Here is a 17,504-nt window from a genome sequence, read left to right on the forward strand (position 1 = left end):
TCTGCCTGGAACACTCTGTAGGGCTGAGAATAAATACATACAAAATGGATCCTTTGGTGTTGGACTAAGCATTGTGACCCATTCAGGCACTGATGTCTTCATTTCAGAATCTCTTTAGGGCTTGGCTTCTCTTTATTTCATTCCCTGATAAGTAAATATACCGTCCAAGCCAAAGCCTAGCCATTGCCAAACACCTCTGCCTGTGTTTCCATCTTTGCTCTTTGTCTCTCACTTTCTATCCCTGTCTGGCCCAGCAGTGGAACACATTACAGAGGTGCCGGGGCTCAAGCTGAGGCATGTTATCCCTAAATCAGTGTGGTCAAGACTGCAGATTGGCCTGCTATTCTCCTGGTTATATCCTTAGGAATCGACGTGCCTTCCTCTCATCTCCAAGGCAGTAAGGAAAAGGTGGACCTGATGGTCATAGGAGTGGGCATCAGGGCTCAGGTGGTGCATCCCTGTGTGGCTCCCAGGGATTTGGACCCAACTAGGGCATCAAGGGAGTGAAGAGGTAAGAAGCATACTCAGAGCAAAGACAGTAAGCTGGGATCAACAGTGGACCCGCTCTCTTCTGGAGAAACCACAGCACCCTGGACGATCAGCATGTTTATTATATAGAGAGGCAGGGCTACTGCATACAGCTGAACAATGAGGCGGGCTTATTACGTACAGATAAAACCAGGAGGCACAGTTTATGGTTATACAGATGGATCAAGAAGACAGGTTTAGTTCATCTCAGTAGGAGCAGTCTCTGGAGGGGAGCAATCTTGAAACTGTAAGCATCTGGGGTAGTGGGAGAGAAATCTATGGTGAACATTTTCTGTGCACTGTCACTATTAGCACTTGCCCCACCCCACCCCCTCCCCCCTCTGAGCCTGAGACTGTGGGGCCCTTGACAAGGCCATGCCGGTGTGAACAATACACATTCACTCAACAACTCACTCACTCGGGCCTTTCTCCCGCTTCCTAAACTCAGCAGGAAGGTCGTGGGCTCTGGTAGCTTTGATTTGGTGGTGGTAGGCTTGCCCTGATAGACACCCTGCTTGGGTGCTGCACTGCAAGTCAACAGATAAACAACGGTTCTATGAGGAGTTTTGCTCCTGTCACCCATGTTACTTTGGGCAAGCCAAGTTGTTCCTTCCTGCCTTCACCTTGGCAGTGGGAGCCTGATACAGTGTCTCCTTATGTGTAGAATAATTATGAAGCATATTAGGTATGTTAAAATCCTATTACCCACGTGCAGGTCCTTGGAATTTCCTGGCTTGCAATTAGCCAGGAGTCTTGAGTTTTGTCTAGGTTGTCATAGTTGGAGTGGTGACCCTTGAAATTTAGTGGAGTCGAACTCCTTTTAATATGCAGATGGAGGGGGTCAGCCTTTCCAGAGAGAGCAAGGAGGGAGAGGGAGATGGAGACTTAGGCTGACTGTGGGATCTGGGGTTGTGGGAAGTGCAACCACGGGGCTTTTATTTTTAAAAGCACACACTCCCCGGTTGTAAAGGCAAGAATGTCTGGGTGAAGAAGACAGGGTGTACTGCTGAAGAATTCTTGCCAAGAACACAGTGGCCTGGGCCTCTGGGAGTCCTAGTCTGAGGCAGAGAGTAACATGGCAGGGAGGGAAGGGGGCCGTATTGCTTGTGTATGGGTGGCAGCTGGCTCTCTCCCAGGCAGATTACCTTCAATGTATTAGGTGCAGCATTGTGGACTAGGTTGTCCCTTTCTGAGACGATGTAAAACTCTGATGCAAACTGAAAATAATGTCAGTTTCGTCACTGGGATAGTCCTATCATCTGGGATTAGCCCGGCTCCCCTCCCACCGTGTTCCTGGGGCCATCCCCTTATCTCTCCCATCCCGTGCCTTGAAGGAGGATGAAAAGGGGCAAGGATTTCAGTGGACACAAGGAGAGAGCTGAGTAGCTAGCCTAGACGTGAAGCCCTCACTGATAACACTCCCTGCCTTGAGATTTGCATCTCAGATCTGTAGCCCTAAGGGTCTTTATAATAACAATATAGGATTGTGTCATGGTGCATTTGAACTAAAGAGTAAAGTCGCAGCCAGAAATGTAGAGGAAGAAGAAGAGCAGAACTTCTGGCCTCAACTCTTCTTCCTGAGAGTACTTGAGTGATGGACAATCCTGGTTTGGGCCTAGAAGCCTATTCAGGATCTCGAGCAAGCACAGGATCGGAATGGGGGCGTCTTGGAGATTCTCTGGAAGACGGTAGATAGATCGATGGAGGGGCCTTGGAGATATTCCCATCCTAAGACTAGAGGGAGCCAAGGGACACCATGGGGAAGGTCCTTTTCAAGTCCTCAAGATTTGAGGCAGAACTGGGATGTCTGGATTCACAGTGGAGTTGGAGATCAGCCATCATCGCTTTGGAGTTTGGAGAGTCTAGCTCTTCACTATTCTCTATTAACATGACCCAGACCTAAATCGTGCTGCTTCTCTTAGACCTATATATTCATTGCATCCGTGAGTCTGTGGATTCTCTTATTATGGAGTTTCCCATGAATCATGTTCCTATATTAAAATGCCACTTAATGTGTTCCATAACTTCCCATTTCCCTCCAAATATATTTTTCCTCATGAGAAGTTTTAGTTTCTTAAAAAAAAAAGAGAGAGAAATATTTGTCTGGAGTTGTATGTGTTTTACAACATCTCAGAGATTCCAGATAAAGGTGATGATACATGCAGAACACAGTCGTGGATTTATATATACTAAACATGTCAAACACAAGTAGAGGTGTCAGGCTAACTTGAGTGTTCGGGTCTTCATTGTTCAATCTTGTGCTATATTACCAAAATACCTATTGGAGCCGATTTCGCAACAAGCTGTAACAGGAACTAAGTAATTTCCTTTAATTCACTAAAATATAAAGGGGTGTATCAGTTTGTTGATATACAAGGCAGAACATTATAACTTGTAGTACCCAGTGAATTGACGTCATCTTCCTAAGTTTAAAATGCTGACCGAACATGTTTGTGTTTATGTGAGAGGTAGGCGGAAGGTAAACACAAAGGTTATTTCCATCTGCTTTGTTAGTCATAAAAAAATAATAACATTTGGTTCTCAGGGTATTTAAGGTTATAATTCACCCCAGGCCCTTCTCTGTTTGAGGAAATACTTGTATTGAGTTCCTGTTTTAATTTATTCACCAAAGTCTATGTCTCTGCATACCCTTTAAAGATTTCTTTATTTGTACCCCTCAAACACTGGGTACTCTTTAGATTTATTTACAGAATTTATTGAATCTACTTGCCCTTGACATCTTGCCTGCTCTTTATTCACTGAGTTTGTTGCATGGCATGGTTTCACTCTTTAGCCCAGGCTAGCCTAGAGTTCTCTAAGGATGCTTCCTCACTATCCCAAGCACAGGCATTGCAGGTGTGCATGGCTATGCCTATCATCAGGTATTTCCTGAGCCCATTGTACACACAGATAGAAGATGCTGGGGCCACAGAAGTGAGGAACAAAGCTCCGCGTTCGTGGGCCTTGCTCTCTAGAGGTTCAGTAAGCAAGCAGGAATGGAACTGATGTGGCTTTTCCCCTTCACCTCCCACTTCACCATGAAGGAGCCATGGGGGACTAGGCCGGCTGGTCTAATTGTATCTCTGCCATTATGTAGTAGGTGAGTCACTTAGAAGGAGCTATTCTGTGACTTGTGAGGTTGACAGCAAAAATGTTTCCCATGTACATGTGTACCTACAGGGCAACTCCTGAACATGGAACAATTATTATCATACTGGCCCTTAGCTATGTTGCTTAGGATCCTTGATTTCTGCCGGAATTTGGAAAACATCTTATTTACTCATTTTGACTTACTATCCAAGGTGCAGTGACTCTGAGGAAATGCCAGGAAGCTAGGAAGCTGTGTGATGGAGGAGTATTCAGTTAAGTCTGGAGAAACAGAACATCCATTCTCAGGCACAGACAGCTACACCCTGGCATCCTTGACCAGAGATTTAGCACAAATCCTGAGCCTTAGTTGTCCAAGTGGTTTTGGTTATAATACTTAGAGGACCACAGCTTTGTTCATTTTGATTACTTGAGGTCCAGTAGCTGTGGTGGGTAGGTGAGGCAGGCAGCTGTGTTGGGGATTTTATTGTTGTTTTACATATACTGTCTCATCTGACTCTAAGAAGTATCAAGGCAAGAACTTATCTAGTAATTGTGTCTGGATCTATCTGAGCCTGTGTTTGTATGATCCCTGTAGCATTCTTCTCTCTCTCTCTCTGTTTTGTTTTGTTTTGTTGAGACAGGGTTTCTCTCTGTAGTGCTGGTTGTCCTGGAACTTGCTCTGTCCACCAGGCTGGCTTGGAACTCACAAAGATCTTCCTGCTTCTGCCTCCCAAGTGCTAGGATTAAAGACTTGTGCCACCATGTGTATAATTTTTCTTCCTTTTCCATAATTGAGACTTCTCTTTTTATTATCAATTGATGAACTTATATTTTTTCCCTTTTTAGCTATCTAGAAATCTTTGTGAAGTTTTTATTGCCTGTTGGCTTATGAGAATGAGTCTTGGTTGGATACTTACTTGGAAATGATTTTCTATTCCAGTGGCTTGGGGGAGTGGGGGCTTTAATGACTTCTGAGGTGCCTAAGCCAGTATCTGTTGTGTTTAGTAATAAATTTCAGACTTGTTTAGATTCTGCTTATGTGTTAAATTTCAGTTGCTCCAGTGAGCCTCTCTATATCCAGGATGATTTATCATTCAGGGGAATCACTTAAAGTATGTGTGTGTTTTTTTTTTTTAAACAAGTGGTCTTCATAAAGCCTGAGCCCAGGGTTATATATCACATTCATTCAAACATCTGGAGGAGGCCAGGCAGTTCTGTTTGATGTTAGTTCCAGAAATGGCACCATCAGATTTTAACAACTGTTTTATTTGGACCTTAACATCATGTTTAAAACATTCCTTTCTTTCTCTTTTTTCCCCTCTCTCCAACTTAGTGCCACTCTGCTGACTGGCAGAGCCAGGAGACATAGATGTCCACACCCACAGACCCAGCTGCAATGCCCCATCCTGGGCCTTCCCCGGGGCCTGGACCCTCTCCTGGACCAATTCTGGGGCCTAGTCCTGGACCAGGACCATCCCCAGGTTCTGTACACAGCATGATGGGTCCTAGTCCTGGACCTCCCAGTGTCTCACATCCTATGTCAACGATGGGCTCTGCAGACTTCCCACAGGAAGGCATGCACCAATTGCATAAGGTGAGATTCTGTGCCCTCTTTCCCACTCCACCTGTCTTCTTGGGCATTCGGATGACTCTGGGCTCTCTCCTGTTCTTAACATGAGGATCTAGCTAGAAATTTGTGTTAACTTGCATGTTATTAAAAGCATTCCTGTAATCCCAGAACTTGAGAGATTGAAGGAAAAGGATCATGCATTGGAGAACAACCTGGATATCATAAAAACAAACCACAACACAACAACAAAAAAAAAAAAAAAAAAAAAAAAAAAAAAAAACCAACAACCAAACCACAACCAAGCCCAATCTAAAACAAAAACCATCCCCAGACTGGTGTAAAGCACTTCCACTGATGGCCCAGTAGTAAAGATGTTTTCTTTTTCAAACACAAAGGTCTGCCATGTAATTTGGACAGGTTGGGGGATTAGTAGGTTAAAGGTATTTTGTCTTGGTGAATGTGTAGCTCAGTAAGGGAGACTTCCTTCCCTTATCTCTCATGTAATTTATGTTACTCACAAATCAATATATTGGAAATTAGTCCTCCCTACAAATGTTGAAATTTATTTGATAAAACTAGATCTATATAAGAGGTAACAGAGAAAACCTGTTTCAAAAAAAAAAAAAGAGGTAAAAGTCCATCTTCTGAAGATATTTCAGGGCCTGGAGAGATAGATCAGCAGCTAAGAGCATGTGTAGCACTGCTGTTGGGCAGCTTGAACTTGCTTGTAACTGCACCTTCAGTGGAGTGATCTCCTTTTCTGAACTCCTCCGGCACCCCCATATGTGTCACGAGAGAAAGCATGGGTGAGCATGCGTGCATGCACACAAACACACCCACAAGTAAATACATCTTTAGAAAGTATATTTTCAAAGGACCTTATTAAAATTAAATAGTTCATGGGGAGTTCTTTCTTTATTGCTTTATCGAGATGCGTAGCTAGCTCAGGTTGGTCTCAGAGTCTCAACAATCCTGCTTTGTGTCCAGTGTGTTATATGAGCTGCAGTGGGAATCTTGGGGATCCTCTGTCCTGAACTCTAGTTCAGAAGATCTTCTTGTTCATTCCTAGAATAGTGTCTAGTCACCCTGTTTATGAGACCTTGATACTTGCCAGGAATATGGGTATTGTTCAGCACAGAACCCTTCTAAGAGATACTAAGGATAGCTTTTCTGAGAAAGAAAGCTCCTCCTAGGTTGTTTGCTTTGAGGGTTAGCAGTAACCGAAGAAAACCAACAAGGGCATCATGTGTTACTTGAAGGTCTTGTCTCATGAGACCAGTGGAGGCTTTACGCCCCTGTCCCTGTGATAGATGCTATCACATAGCAGCATATGCAGAGCTGCAGATACATCCATCATCTCTGGAGAAACAGAAGAGATTCTGGAGAACCAGTGATATTCAAGGTTTATCCTTAGGAGTTAATTGTCTCAGGTGAAGGCCGACAAGTCACACAGTTTGTAGTCAGCAGGATAGAGAAGGGGTTTAGTTCCCACCCAAGTCTGGAGGCCTGGGAATCAGAACCGTCAATCCTGTAAGCCCTAGTCAAAGTCGGGAAACAAACTCCCAGCCTAGGTCAGAAGACAGGCCTCCTCCTGACCCTCACCTTCTGTTGGCTTCTGGTTAGGCAGTGTGGGATGAGGCCTGCTGCTTACTTAGGTCAGGGCATTCTGCTTCTTAAGTTTACATTCAAATGCTGATCCCACCTGGAAAACCCCTTGGAGACAAACCCTGAAATTATGCTTACCCAAGTCATTTGGATACCCGTGGCTAATTCAAGGTGACATATTAAGCTAACCATCATGGTAGACAAGTGATAGAAGATACTTGATAAAAACAAAAGCATCGCCCTTAGAAAGGGGCAGCAGGTCTTTCCTCATTTTGTAGGACTCTAAGTCATTTTCAAGGTAGGGCATTAGAATGCCAAAGTGAAGGTTTATTATCAGGAAAGTAGTATGTGTTTATTGTGAGAAGTGGAACAGGGCCAAAATAAAGAAGATAATTCCCCAAGGAAGCAGTTATACATGTTACTTTCCCCATACTCTGTAAAAAAATACAGTATCAGCACAGGTATGCACAGACAGGGTTTTTTCACATCACAGAACCATACCATCTCTATTCATTATTTGGAAACATTCCTCTTTTTATTCAATAATGTATCTGCAGTATCCCCAAGTTTGTATCCCTCCCCACTTTTGCTTGTTTGTTTGCTTGAGGTAGACTCTCATGTAACTGATGCTGGCCTGGACATCACTGTGTAACCCAGAAGGGCCTTGAACTCCCTCCTGTCCTCCTTCCTTCTCTGTGCCACCGTGCCCGCTTATCTCATTGAATACCTACTGAACTAATAAAGCTCTTATTTTCCATAGCATATTATAGGGTGACATCTTGGCATACTGAAGTCACTGAATTGTCTCATGCTATGTTAACTTGAAGGTTTAGTCTAGATGTGTTCTGCCCCTGTAGACTCTGTTACCAAACCTCCAGATGACCTGAGGAAAAATGTGGTTAACTAAATGTGTTTAGTTAACCTTTGTGATGGATGCATTTAGAAATGAAGTCTGTGGGTGAGGGCTAGTCCCTTCCTGCTTTTCTGTTGGGCAGTTTTATTGATTGGCATCTCTTCTAACTCATGGTTTCTTTCCTATCATCTTTACAGCTCTCATCTCCAATTCACTCTTTTTGTTTTGAGTTTGAATGCTTCTTTTTGTTCTGTGTTTGTCTTACCTGTGGACTTTGAAGTTTTCCTCTTTGAGCCTTGCCGATTTTGCCCCCTGCTTTTCCTCCATTGCAGCGCTCTGCTCTGCGTGAGGACCTGGGTGAACCCACAGAGCTCACACCTGCTGGCCAGATGCCTCCACTTTCTTCCTTCCTTTTCAGGCCTCTGTGTTCCTTATCTTCCTCCTCTAACTCCCTCTGAGCTTCGGCTTTTCAACATCACTGAAAATAAGTAAACAAGCGGCCTAAATACATCTGCTGCATGGCTTTGATTTCCTCTCTATTATTACTACTTAACAGACTCAGTGACACTCTTTATACCAGATTCTTCCCATTTTTGTTCTGAACATCCTCTTTATGGTAAAATTTCCCTCTTTTCAAGTGCATGCTTTTGACTCTGCAGAAATTAACTTTCTTTTCTCCAAAACTGCAAACACTCATACTTTTCTTGCTTGGAGTCATTTGGTTTTTATAAACTCTTGGAAATGTTCCTTTCAGGCTGTTTTGAAAATTGCTATTACAGTTTGGGGAAGAATAGACGTTTCCCTTTCCAAACATATGCTCCATGGTCCGATTCTGGATTGGATTAACATCAGTTCAATAGCTATTTATTGTGTGTCTGTCATGCTCTGGGCCCCGGGTCCGGTGTCCCATCCTTGGGCTTGGTATTTACTTCCAGCCTGTGCCTTTAGCCTCTCCTGGTTTCCCTCCCTTGGCAGCAGCGTCTCTCTCTTCTGTTCACTCCCTCCTTCTCAGTACTCACCCCCTTCGCTTCTCTACCTCTTATGTTCTTCTCTTCCCAACTGCCATGGAACCTTCTGGTTCAACTTTGTAACTTTCCTTAGTTCACTCCTCCAGTGAGGGAAAATGACCAGGAAAATAGGTCGCCTCAACCACTTCACATAGCCTTCACTTGGACTCCAGAATAAGTTCAATATGTAACAAGTTTCAAGGCTATTTACAGAGGTATGAGAGAGAGTAGCCTTTGGCTATCCCATGAACAGTACTTTTTTTTTCTTAATTGGGAAGTTGTGACATTGGTGAAAGAATGTCATTTTTTAAAGCCTTATTTTTTTGACTTAGAGATGGTTTTGCTGATCCTGTTGGTGTAATATCTCTTCCTATTGTTTTTACTTATGAAGTATAAAACTATAGGTCCATAGAATGGACAGTGAATAGTTGTGTCACATCTTTAAAGACTTTGGGGATGGCTTTTGATAGTCTTGTTAGAAATAATGTACCTTAAGGAGGTCTCTAACACATGCCCTTTACATTTTTCAGCCCATGGATGGGATACATGAGAAGGGGATTGAAGATGTCCACTGTGGATCCATGAAGGGCACCAGCATGCGCCCACCACACCCAGGAATGGGCCCTCCGCAGAGTCCCATGGATCAGCACAGCCAAGGTTTGTGTCCGCCCCACATTAGATTTTGTCTTCATACCATACCAAAGAGATACCATACCAAAAAGTTTACTACTTTCCTGGTAGTAATTTAGAAACAGCTTTAACCTGTGAGTCTAAAGATGGTTAAACCCAGTTAGCTTTCTATATCTATATCTATATCTATATCTATATCTATATCTATATCTATATCTATATCTATATCTCTACCACCCATTTCATCCAACAAGATATTATTATTCATCTGGAGAATTTTAGTTCCTAAGTCCTAATAATTTTATCAACTCAATGCATCCAAGAGCTTCATTGTCATTTATTGGGTGTCCTTATTTTGATCTTGTAAGGTGAATGACATCACTCCCATCATAACTGGGGGACCTAAAGCTTAGGGAATTTCTTTATTTCTCTGCGTGTATATATAGCCAGTAATTGACAAGAATAGAAAGGAAGCTAGATCTCTCCACCATCAATAGCATAGCTGTAAAAGTAAGATGAACCAAATACCTGTGTCCCCTGACTTGACACTTACCCCCTGGGCCAAAGGTTTTTCTGGCAGCAAAACCACCTGCCATTGCTAGTCAGTGACTCTATATGTCTCCTAGGCTTGCCATAGCAAATAACTGTGAACCTAGTGGCCCAAAACAAATTTATCCTTTTGTAGATCTAGCAGTTAATAGTTCATAACCAAGGTATCAGAAGAGACCGCTGTCACTTAAAGCTTCAGAGGCGACTCTTCCCCACCTCTGCTAGTTGCCAGTAAAACTTGGCATTCCTAGACGTCTATACTCTAGTCCCACCCACAACCCCCGCCCCTTTATCACCACAAGGCATTTTCACTGGCTGTCTCTGTATCCAGCTCTTTCTTTTTGATACTTGATCAAGGTGGACCCTAATCTAGTATGGCTTCATCTTAACTTGGTGACCTGCCTGGCCCTGTTTCCAAATGAGGTAGCGTTCTCAGATAAAGAGGGTAGGATATCAGTGTTTCTTTGTGGGTAGCAACACAATTCAATCCCTGACCGTTGCTAATCAGTATGTGAATTTCTTTTCTCCTTTGTGTCATCTATGTCATGTGTCCTTCCTTTGCTGCTATGGAAGGAATGTTAAGCTGCTTCAGAGTCATTAAAATACCCATAGCCTGAATGCAGAATCACCACTTGGTTGTTTTTGCACATAAGTGCCGTGTGCATTAATCTAGTGCCCATTGACACTGGTATGTGGGTCTTCTTCAGGATACCTGTGGTTTTTATGTTGAACATTACTTTCCTGTAATTTAAGTGTGTTTCAGTTTTTTCTCTATTTACGATGGGGTCCACCACAGAAGAGACTGGGCCGTGAGGGTTTAGAGAAGCGCGCTCACAGTTGTTATATATATATATAAGCCGGTCACAGAGGCGGACATTAGAGTGCCCCTCTGTTGTTATTAATGATCTTGAACATCCCAGGGTCTGATCAGAGTCCTGGTCGCAGGTGAGCATAATTATTCCAGATGACTCATGAAATCTCGATCTGTAGAGGAGATTTGGAGGAGTGAGGCTTGTTGTAGGATAGGAAGGAGAAGTTTGAGAATGAATTGCTGCAGCACCTCTAGGTTCATCACTTAAATTCTAAGGGGCCATGTGTACTCATAGCGATAATGAGACCTCAGTTTCAGTACCTGGAAGGTATGAATGAAATGCATACAGTAACTCCTAAACCCAGATGTGCTTCAGCTTTTTCTGCTCCTGGCTTTGCCAGACACCTAGAAGTGACTGGTGCTGTGTGAATGCCCCCGAAGGAACAAGTAAAGACACCTGAAGTTTATAACTGAGAACAGTTTCACATTTGCTTCTCCTGAAAATCCTCTGGTAGCTTGACCCCTCTCCTTAAGATTATTTTGTTTACATCTGGATTATCCTACTTGGCAGTGATGCTCTCTGCCACTCTGCCCACCTCTGCCCACTGTGTTCCCTTAGATACAGAATCAAGTTAAGCACGCGACAGCCCATGCTTTTAAATAATTCTGTTTTTCTATAAATTACATCAGTGTTAATTACTTGGAAATAGGAGGACCTTCAGGCAGTGGAGTCAGAACTAGCATGTAATATTCCCTAAAATCGTAAAGTGTTCTGTAGGCTGGGGAGTGAATGCTTTCACAATACAACAGTGTTGGTATAATGCACTTCCATTTTATAGAATGATCGAAAAAAACTTTTGACCAGGTAATAGTATGTATCTTAAGAATCCCACTGTGGAAACTTCGTTCTAAACTGACAGCTCTAGGGAGGTCCAGCATTGATCAGGAGGATGCTAGCTTTAACTAATTCAGAACACAGTTTAGGATATTTTAGGATATTGCTTGGAAGGCAAAAACCATTTCCCTCAGTAAATACTTGTGTACCTCATGGTCTCAATGATAACATTATTTATTTTTAACACAGTGGATTAAGAATGCTCTTACAGGCAGATATGCACACACACACACACACACACACACACATATATATATGTGTGTGTGTGTGTGTGTGTGTGTGTATATAATCTAAAAATACATGCCTGTGTTGTTGTATGTAGAAAGTGTGTATAAAATTAGTACTTAAAAAATCTGAGATTATTAATTGGAGAGAACTTATTGCTTCCCTCCAAAGCAAGGTGAAAGTAGGGAGCTAATGACTCTTTAAGACTAGTGAATGAAAACTGCCCTTTTTATGACACTTTTGGGGGAATAAATCAGAGAAAACTTTGAGAAGAGTGGTAGCTGCAGCAACAGTGTTATCTTCACACAAATGGATATTTACTTGGAGGCAATTTCTTCTCTCTGTTTTCTCAACTAAGGATAATTACCAAAATATGTTATGCTGATGCATCATTTAGAATCTGTTTTCCCTTAAGTTTTATGGGATGCTACTCATGTCTGGGGAAAAAAAAATCCCTTTCATTGTAGCTAAGCCACTGTCACATTTTTAATGTCACAGTGACAGAGCGATTCTATTAACATCCTCTGTAAATTCTGGGAAACAATTTCTCCCACCCCCAGCTTCTTTCTATCAACTTTGAGGCAAAATTTCTTAGTCTATTGATTGATCCTGCTATATGAATTTTATTCTGCCAATTTCCTTCTTGTCAAATTTATCGCTGCTTTCTTGCATTGATTTCTCAGTGGCCAGGTATATTGGTCGCCTTTTCATTATTGTTACAAGATATTCCAGACAGTCCAGTTGGAACGTTTATATTGGCTCAATTGCAAATGTTTCTGTCCACCTTGGCTCTGTGAACTTAGGTCTGAGATGGCAAAGTACATTATAGAAAGAGCAGTAGGGTAGAGGAGGCCTATTCACTTGTTAGCACTTCAGAAAATGGGTTCAATAAGCTACATTATGCAGTTGAGTTTATATGGGTTTGTCCAGTACTTTAGATCTTGTATCAGGAATTCTTTGACTTGTGGATCACCTTCTACTTGACAGCTCAGAAAATGGGGAAGACTGGGTGGTCAGCAGACTAGTCACTCATCCTAACTCCTTGTGTTATGTCTTCCTACTATGAAAATGTAAGTTTTCCTTCTTATACTAGATTCAGAGTTGGGAAGAAAGGTGTTTAGTGAGCAGCCATTTTGATCAGCTTACAATTAAAGGGTGAATGTCAGCTTTATAAGCAGGAAAAAAATATCAATGGCAGAAGTTAAGAATCTTATTGATACTCTGTTCATTGTTATAAATAGTACCATGTTAGAATACTTATGCTAGCAGTCTAACAGGCTGACTTCAGGGAGATTTCCTTGGCTAGCTTACATAGACAGCTAACTAGAATTAGAACCCCAATCCTGATGTTGTATGCTACTGCATGAAATACAGATTTGGGTATTGAGACCCAGCAGTCCCCTTCTTGCGTAGGAGGTCCCCATGTGGTGTTTCAGTTCTTAACAATCAATAGAAGAACATCAGTTCTTTTCAGGAGATTGTGTTAATTTATTTTCCCCCTCGGAATAGCAAAACCACAAAAAAAGTAACTATCATTTATTTTCTCCTGACTTCAGGATGGTGGTAGTCTGTGGGGACCTCCCACCTCTGGATCTTTGCGGCTATGGAACTCTTTTTTACAGACTTGACATGGGTTCAAACACACAGCCTGCACCTAGTAGCCAGGCCTGTGGTGACCTTTACGATAACCATCAAACACATGCTCATCAAAGGATCAGGTCTTTTTGTCTGTGTTTGTCCTGTTCTGCCTTGGGACTCCTTCACTTTATTAACATTGGTACTTTGTTTGAATTGAAGGCAGCTGTTGGATTGCAGTAGCCACTTGGTTCTTTTCTCTATCGCCTGCTCTCCTTTGACAACACTCAGTCATATGTTGTTGTGGGTATTGTTTAGCACACCACCTTCTGAAATGCTTCCCTTGAAATTTCTGTGTGTTTTGACTTTTCTTCCTTCAGAAAAATATTCTTTATTTCCTCAATTTGTTATGTTAAAACCCAGGTCCGTGCCTTCCATTTTTTCGTGATATCCCTAGTATTACGCCTGGAGATTTTAAATACCTGACATATTTTGACATAGCAAAATGTATAGTAGATTATTGAGTATGTGCGTTAGATCCAGAAAGACTTGATTTTTAAACCTGAGCTATATATAGGTCCAGCAGTGGTGATGCATGTCTTTAATCCAAGACTTGGGAGGCAGAGGCAGGCAGACCTCTGTGAGTTTGAGGCCAACCTGGTCTATGGAGTGAGTTCCAGAACAACCAGGGCTACACAGAGAAACTCTGTCTTAAAAACAAACAAACAAACAACAAACAAACAAAAACAACCAACCAACCAAAACCAGCTGTGCTACAGAGATTTACTTGTGGGACATTGAGTGACTCTGGAGCCTTACCTTAGACTATGAAGTAACAGAATTTTCCTTAGATTGATATTGGCAGTATATGCTCTTCCCAATGTGCTTTGGTCCTTCTGTCATTCCTGTGCCTACACCTGCTTGGTTGGCTGGCACCATCATCTTAATTCACTTCTGACTGGTGATGCCTGCCTTACCTACAGTGGAATAGTGTCCTATAGCCCCCTCAGCATTAGTGAGACTAGTAATTTCATCAGTGACCGATACTATAGGAGCCAAAATGCCCCAGCTTCTTAACCTCCTCCCTGGAATAAGACTAGGTAGTTTATTTATCTTGTATCCCAAAGCTTCTGCAGTGGATTAATCTTTGAGGCCCGCTGCAACAGCTGGCTTGGTAATGCATTTTTTATTGGCTATCTTCCCTCCCATATATCACCTCCCTATACTCCCCTCAGTGTCCCGGCACCTCCCATATAAATTACCTGCACTCGGTCCTTGGTTTAGCCTGTTTTTGGACAAACTCAGTTGAGATGCTGTGTGCAGCCATTGCACAGGGACTATAATTGCCAGTTAGTCACAGCTTGCATGATAATCAACCAAGTAATACTTGATTTCTTCATAAGGCACTGTCTATTCTGTACAGAGCCACGTTAGACCTCTTCAATGTTTTGTTGAATGGCTTGGAGCTACTTCTAATGTAGAATACTGCCCTTCATCATCATTCCTGCAGGTGTCTAACAACCACTCAGTTTGCCTTCTAGGGTACAAGTGGCTATTGATCATTTGAGATGTGACTAGAGAAATCCAGATGTTCTGTGAGCATGAAATATAGGATATCAAAGACCTATTATGAAAAAAGAATACAAAGTAGCTCTTTTTTTTTTTTGAAATGCTAGTCTTGTGGGTGTTAAATAAACTGCTGTAAAGTTATCTTTACCTATTTCTTTGACCTCTTAAATGTACCTACTAGATAGTTTTAAATGATAGAAAAACTTTACATGTGATTGTTAATGTATTAATACCTTACATTTCTATCATGTTGTGTTGCAACAGGAAATATAGAGTACTCAAGACTACCCCCCTCCCAATCATCTGCTATAGCCTGTGATATTATGTTTTTATTTTAGGTTATATGTCACCACACCCGTCTCCTCTGGGAGCCCCAGAACACGTCTCCAGCCCTATATCTGGAGGAGGCCCAACCCCACCCCAGATGCCGCCAAGTCAGCCAGGGACACTCATCCCAGGAGATCTGCAGGCCATGAACCAGCCTAACCGAGGTCCCTCGCCTTTCAGTCCTGTACAGCTGCATCAGCTTCGAGCTCAGATTTTAGCTTACAAAATGTTGGCCAGGGGCCAGCCTCTCCCTGAAACTCTGCAGCTTGCAGTCCAGGGGAAAAGGACCTTACCTGGTATGCAGCAGCAGCAACAACAGCAGCAGCAGCCGCCGCCGCAGCAGCCGCAGCAACAACAGCAGCCGCCGCAGCAACAGCAGCAGCCCCAGCAGGCTCAGCAGCAGGCACAGGCACAGTCCCAGCAGCAGCAACAGCAGCAGCAGCCAGCTCTTGTTAGCTACAACCGACCATCTGGTAGGTTCACACACAACCAAATGCATATCATTCTGGTCCAGCTTGCATGAGCAGCCTCTTGCACACAGAAGCACTAGGTTGGGAGAGGCCAGTGAGATTGGCTAAGATTCTCCGTTCCTGCTATAAAGAGTCCTAGAGCAGTGTCTCTTAATTGGAGACCTTCCTGCAAGCTGGGAACCTTGGGAGAAAGCACGTAAACACTAAGCACATCCTCCTAAAATCCTGTATTCTCTTTTAAGAGGTACAAGGCTGCTTGAGAGCCTATCAGTATACTCCAGGTTAGAAGCCCTGTATCCTCTGCATTCAGCTATAGAACTCCCTGCTCAAATTGCCCCCCCCCCAGGCAAGTCTTTCAATATTTGTTGATTTATTTATTTCTTACCCCGTTTGTTGGAATAACATTTGTGCATTTGATGAGACCTGTTGTAAAAAAAAAATTATCAAATAAGAAAGCTGAAAATGTGGGAAATTTTAAAAAGAAGCAAGAATCTCCAGGTCAGGGATGTGGAGCCCACAGTAGCCCCCTGCAGTTACCATGGCTGAGCTTCAAAGAGGACTTGAGGTTTCTGACAGAGCCACAAGGAGGTGGGGTCACAGATCTCATTCTCACCATTCAGAAGGAAGTTGCTTCCCAATTTCTCAGAGGACACAACCGTGGTTTCTGGCGTGAGAATATAAAGTAGATCTCCCAGGTGTGATTATCCTTCAAATTACAGTCATTCCTTTGTGCCTGAAGCAGATTGCTTCTAGGACCCCAGTGGATAGATACGGAGATCCGTTGTGTTCATGTCCCTTCTATGAAATGTGGCGAGGCATTTGCATTTAAACTATGCATATCCTTTCTGTGTGCTTTATCATCTGTACATTGTTTAGGAGAAATGCCAACTACAATGTGAATGCTATCAGAATGGTTGATACACTGTCTTGTTTAAAGAATAATGGCAAGAAAAAGAAGTCTATACCTACTCAGTATGGATGCATTTTTGCCCCTGAGTATTTTTTTATCTGTGGCAAGTTGAATTCACAGAGTTGGGACTCAGAGATATGGAAACCTAACTGTCATTACATCGTCGTTGTCGTCGTTGTCGTTGTTGTTGTTGTTGTTGTTGTTGTTGTTGTTATTAAAGGCTTTGGATGATAGAAACACTGGTAACATTTATTCATAGCAGGGTAACAGATCCACATGCCGTTTCTTAGACTCCTTGGGATAAGAATCAGCAGCTATGATTAAATAGTGGAGGGGGTCGATGTCGTCGTCCTCTTCATGGCCTTCTGGAGACGTGGCTCTTTCATGTTGGTAGAACTCAAAGGTACCAGGGGCTTTAAAGTCCTCCTCTGTGAAGGTTGCATTTCAAGTATGCATCTCAGGATATCTCAGGGTGAAGGTGTTTACTCCGCAAGCCTGATGGACCATGAGTTGCATCCCTAGAACCCACATAAAGATAGAAGGAGAGAAACGACTACAGAAAATTGTCTCCTGACCTGCTGTACCTGCATTCTGTGACACACATGACAGTTTCCCTAATCATTCATTCATTCATTCAATCAATCAAGTTTTTAAAAAGAACTAGATAAATAGAGGTTATGGTTTAGCTATCAGGGTTTTAGATAGTGGAGACTGTAATGTTCCCTAGATATAAATACCATCTCCTATGAATGGCTTCCACTCATTTGGGTGAACCGACAAGCTAATACCCACCAAAACAATGATGCTGGGATATTTGTTCAAGGTTTAGGAACTCAGGTAAAGAGAAAGGATTCTGATTAATATATTTGATTTAAATATTTTAATTTTCA

The 17,504-nt window shown here is 42.6% G+C and overlaps 1 protein-coding gene and 1 long non-coding RNA gene across 7 annotated transcripts in view; one reads left to right on the plus strand and one right to left on the minus strand.

Annotated features, from left to right (window-relative positions):
* Window positions 1-17,504, plus strand: part of Smarca2 (SWI/SNF related, matrix associated, actin dependent regulator of chromatin, subfamily a, member 2) — a 173,218-nt gene that overhangs the window by 9,376 nt on the left and 146,338 nt on the right. For 4 of the 5 annotated variants that reach the window (XM_031390004.1, XM_031390008.1, XM_031390006.1 and 1 more), the window contains exons 2-4: window positions 4,952-5,212; window positions 9,184-9,310; window positions 15,246-15,707. In XM_031390004.1, coding sequence (XP_031245864.1) covers window positions 4,988-5,212; window positions 9,184-9,310; window positions 15,246-15,707 — 814 coding nt within the window. In that variant the 5' untranslated portion in view covers window positions 4,952-4,987. Of the gene's footprint in view, window positions 1-4,951; window positions 5,213-8,699; window positions 8,869-9,183; window positions 9,311-15,245; window positions 15,708-17,504 lie in introns of those variants that run through there. The other variant, XM_031390009.1, reaches the window with a different exon arrangement.
* On the minus strand, window positions 594-8,723 carry LOC116103694. 2 transcript variants are annotated; one of them, XR_004123541.1, is made up of 3 exons: window positions 8,666-8,723; window positions 7,912-8,124; window positions 594-783 (listed from the first exon to the last, which is right to left on the minus strand). It is a non-coding gene; the product is annotated as an uncharacterized LOC116103694 (long non-coding RNA). The 2 variants fall into 2 exon arrangements; XR_004123542.1 differs by having other exon boundaries at window positions 8,576-8,673.

This window comes from Mastomys coucha, unplaced genomic scaffold, assembly GCF_008632895.1.
Source record: "Mastomys coucha isolate ucsf_1 unplaced genomic scaffold, UCSF_Mcou_1 pScaffold21, whole genome shotgun sequence".
NCBI classification, from domain to species: Eukaryota; Metazoa; Chordata; class Mammalia; order Rodentia; family Muridae; genus Mastomys; species Mastomys coucha.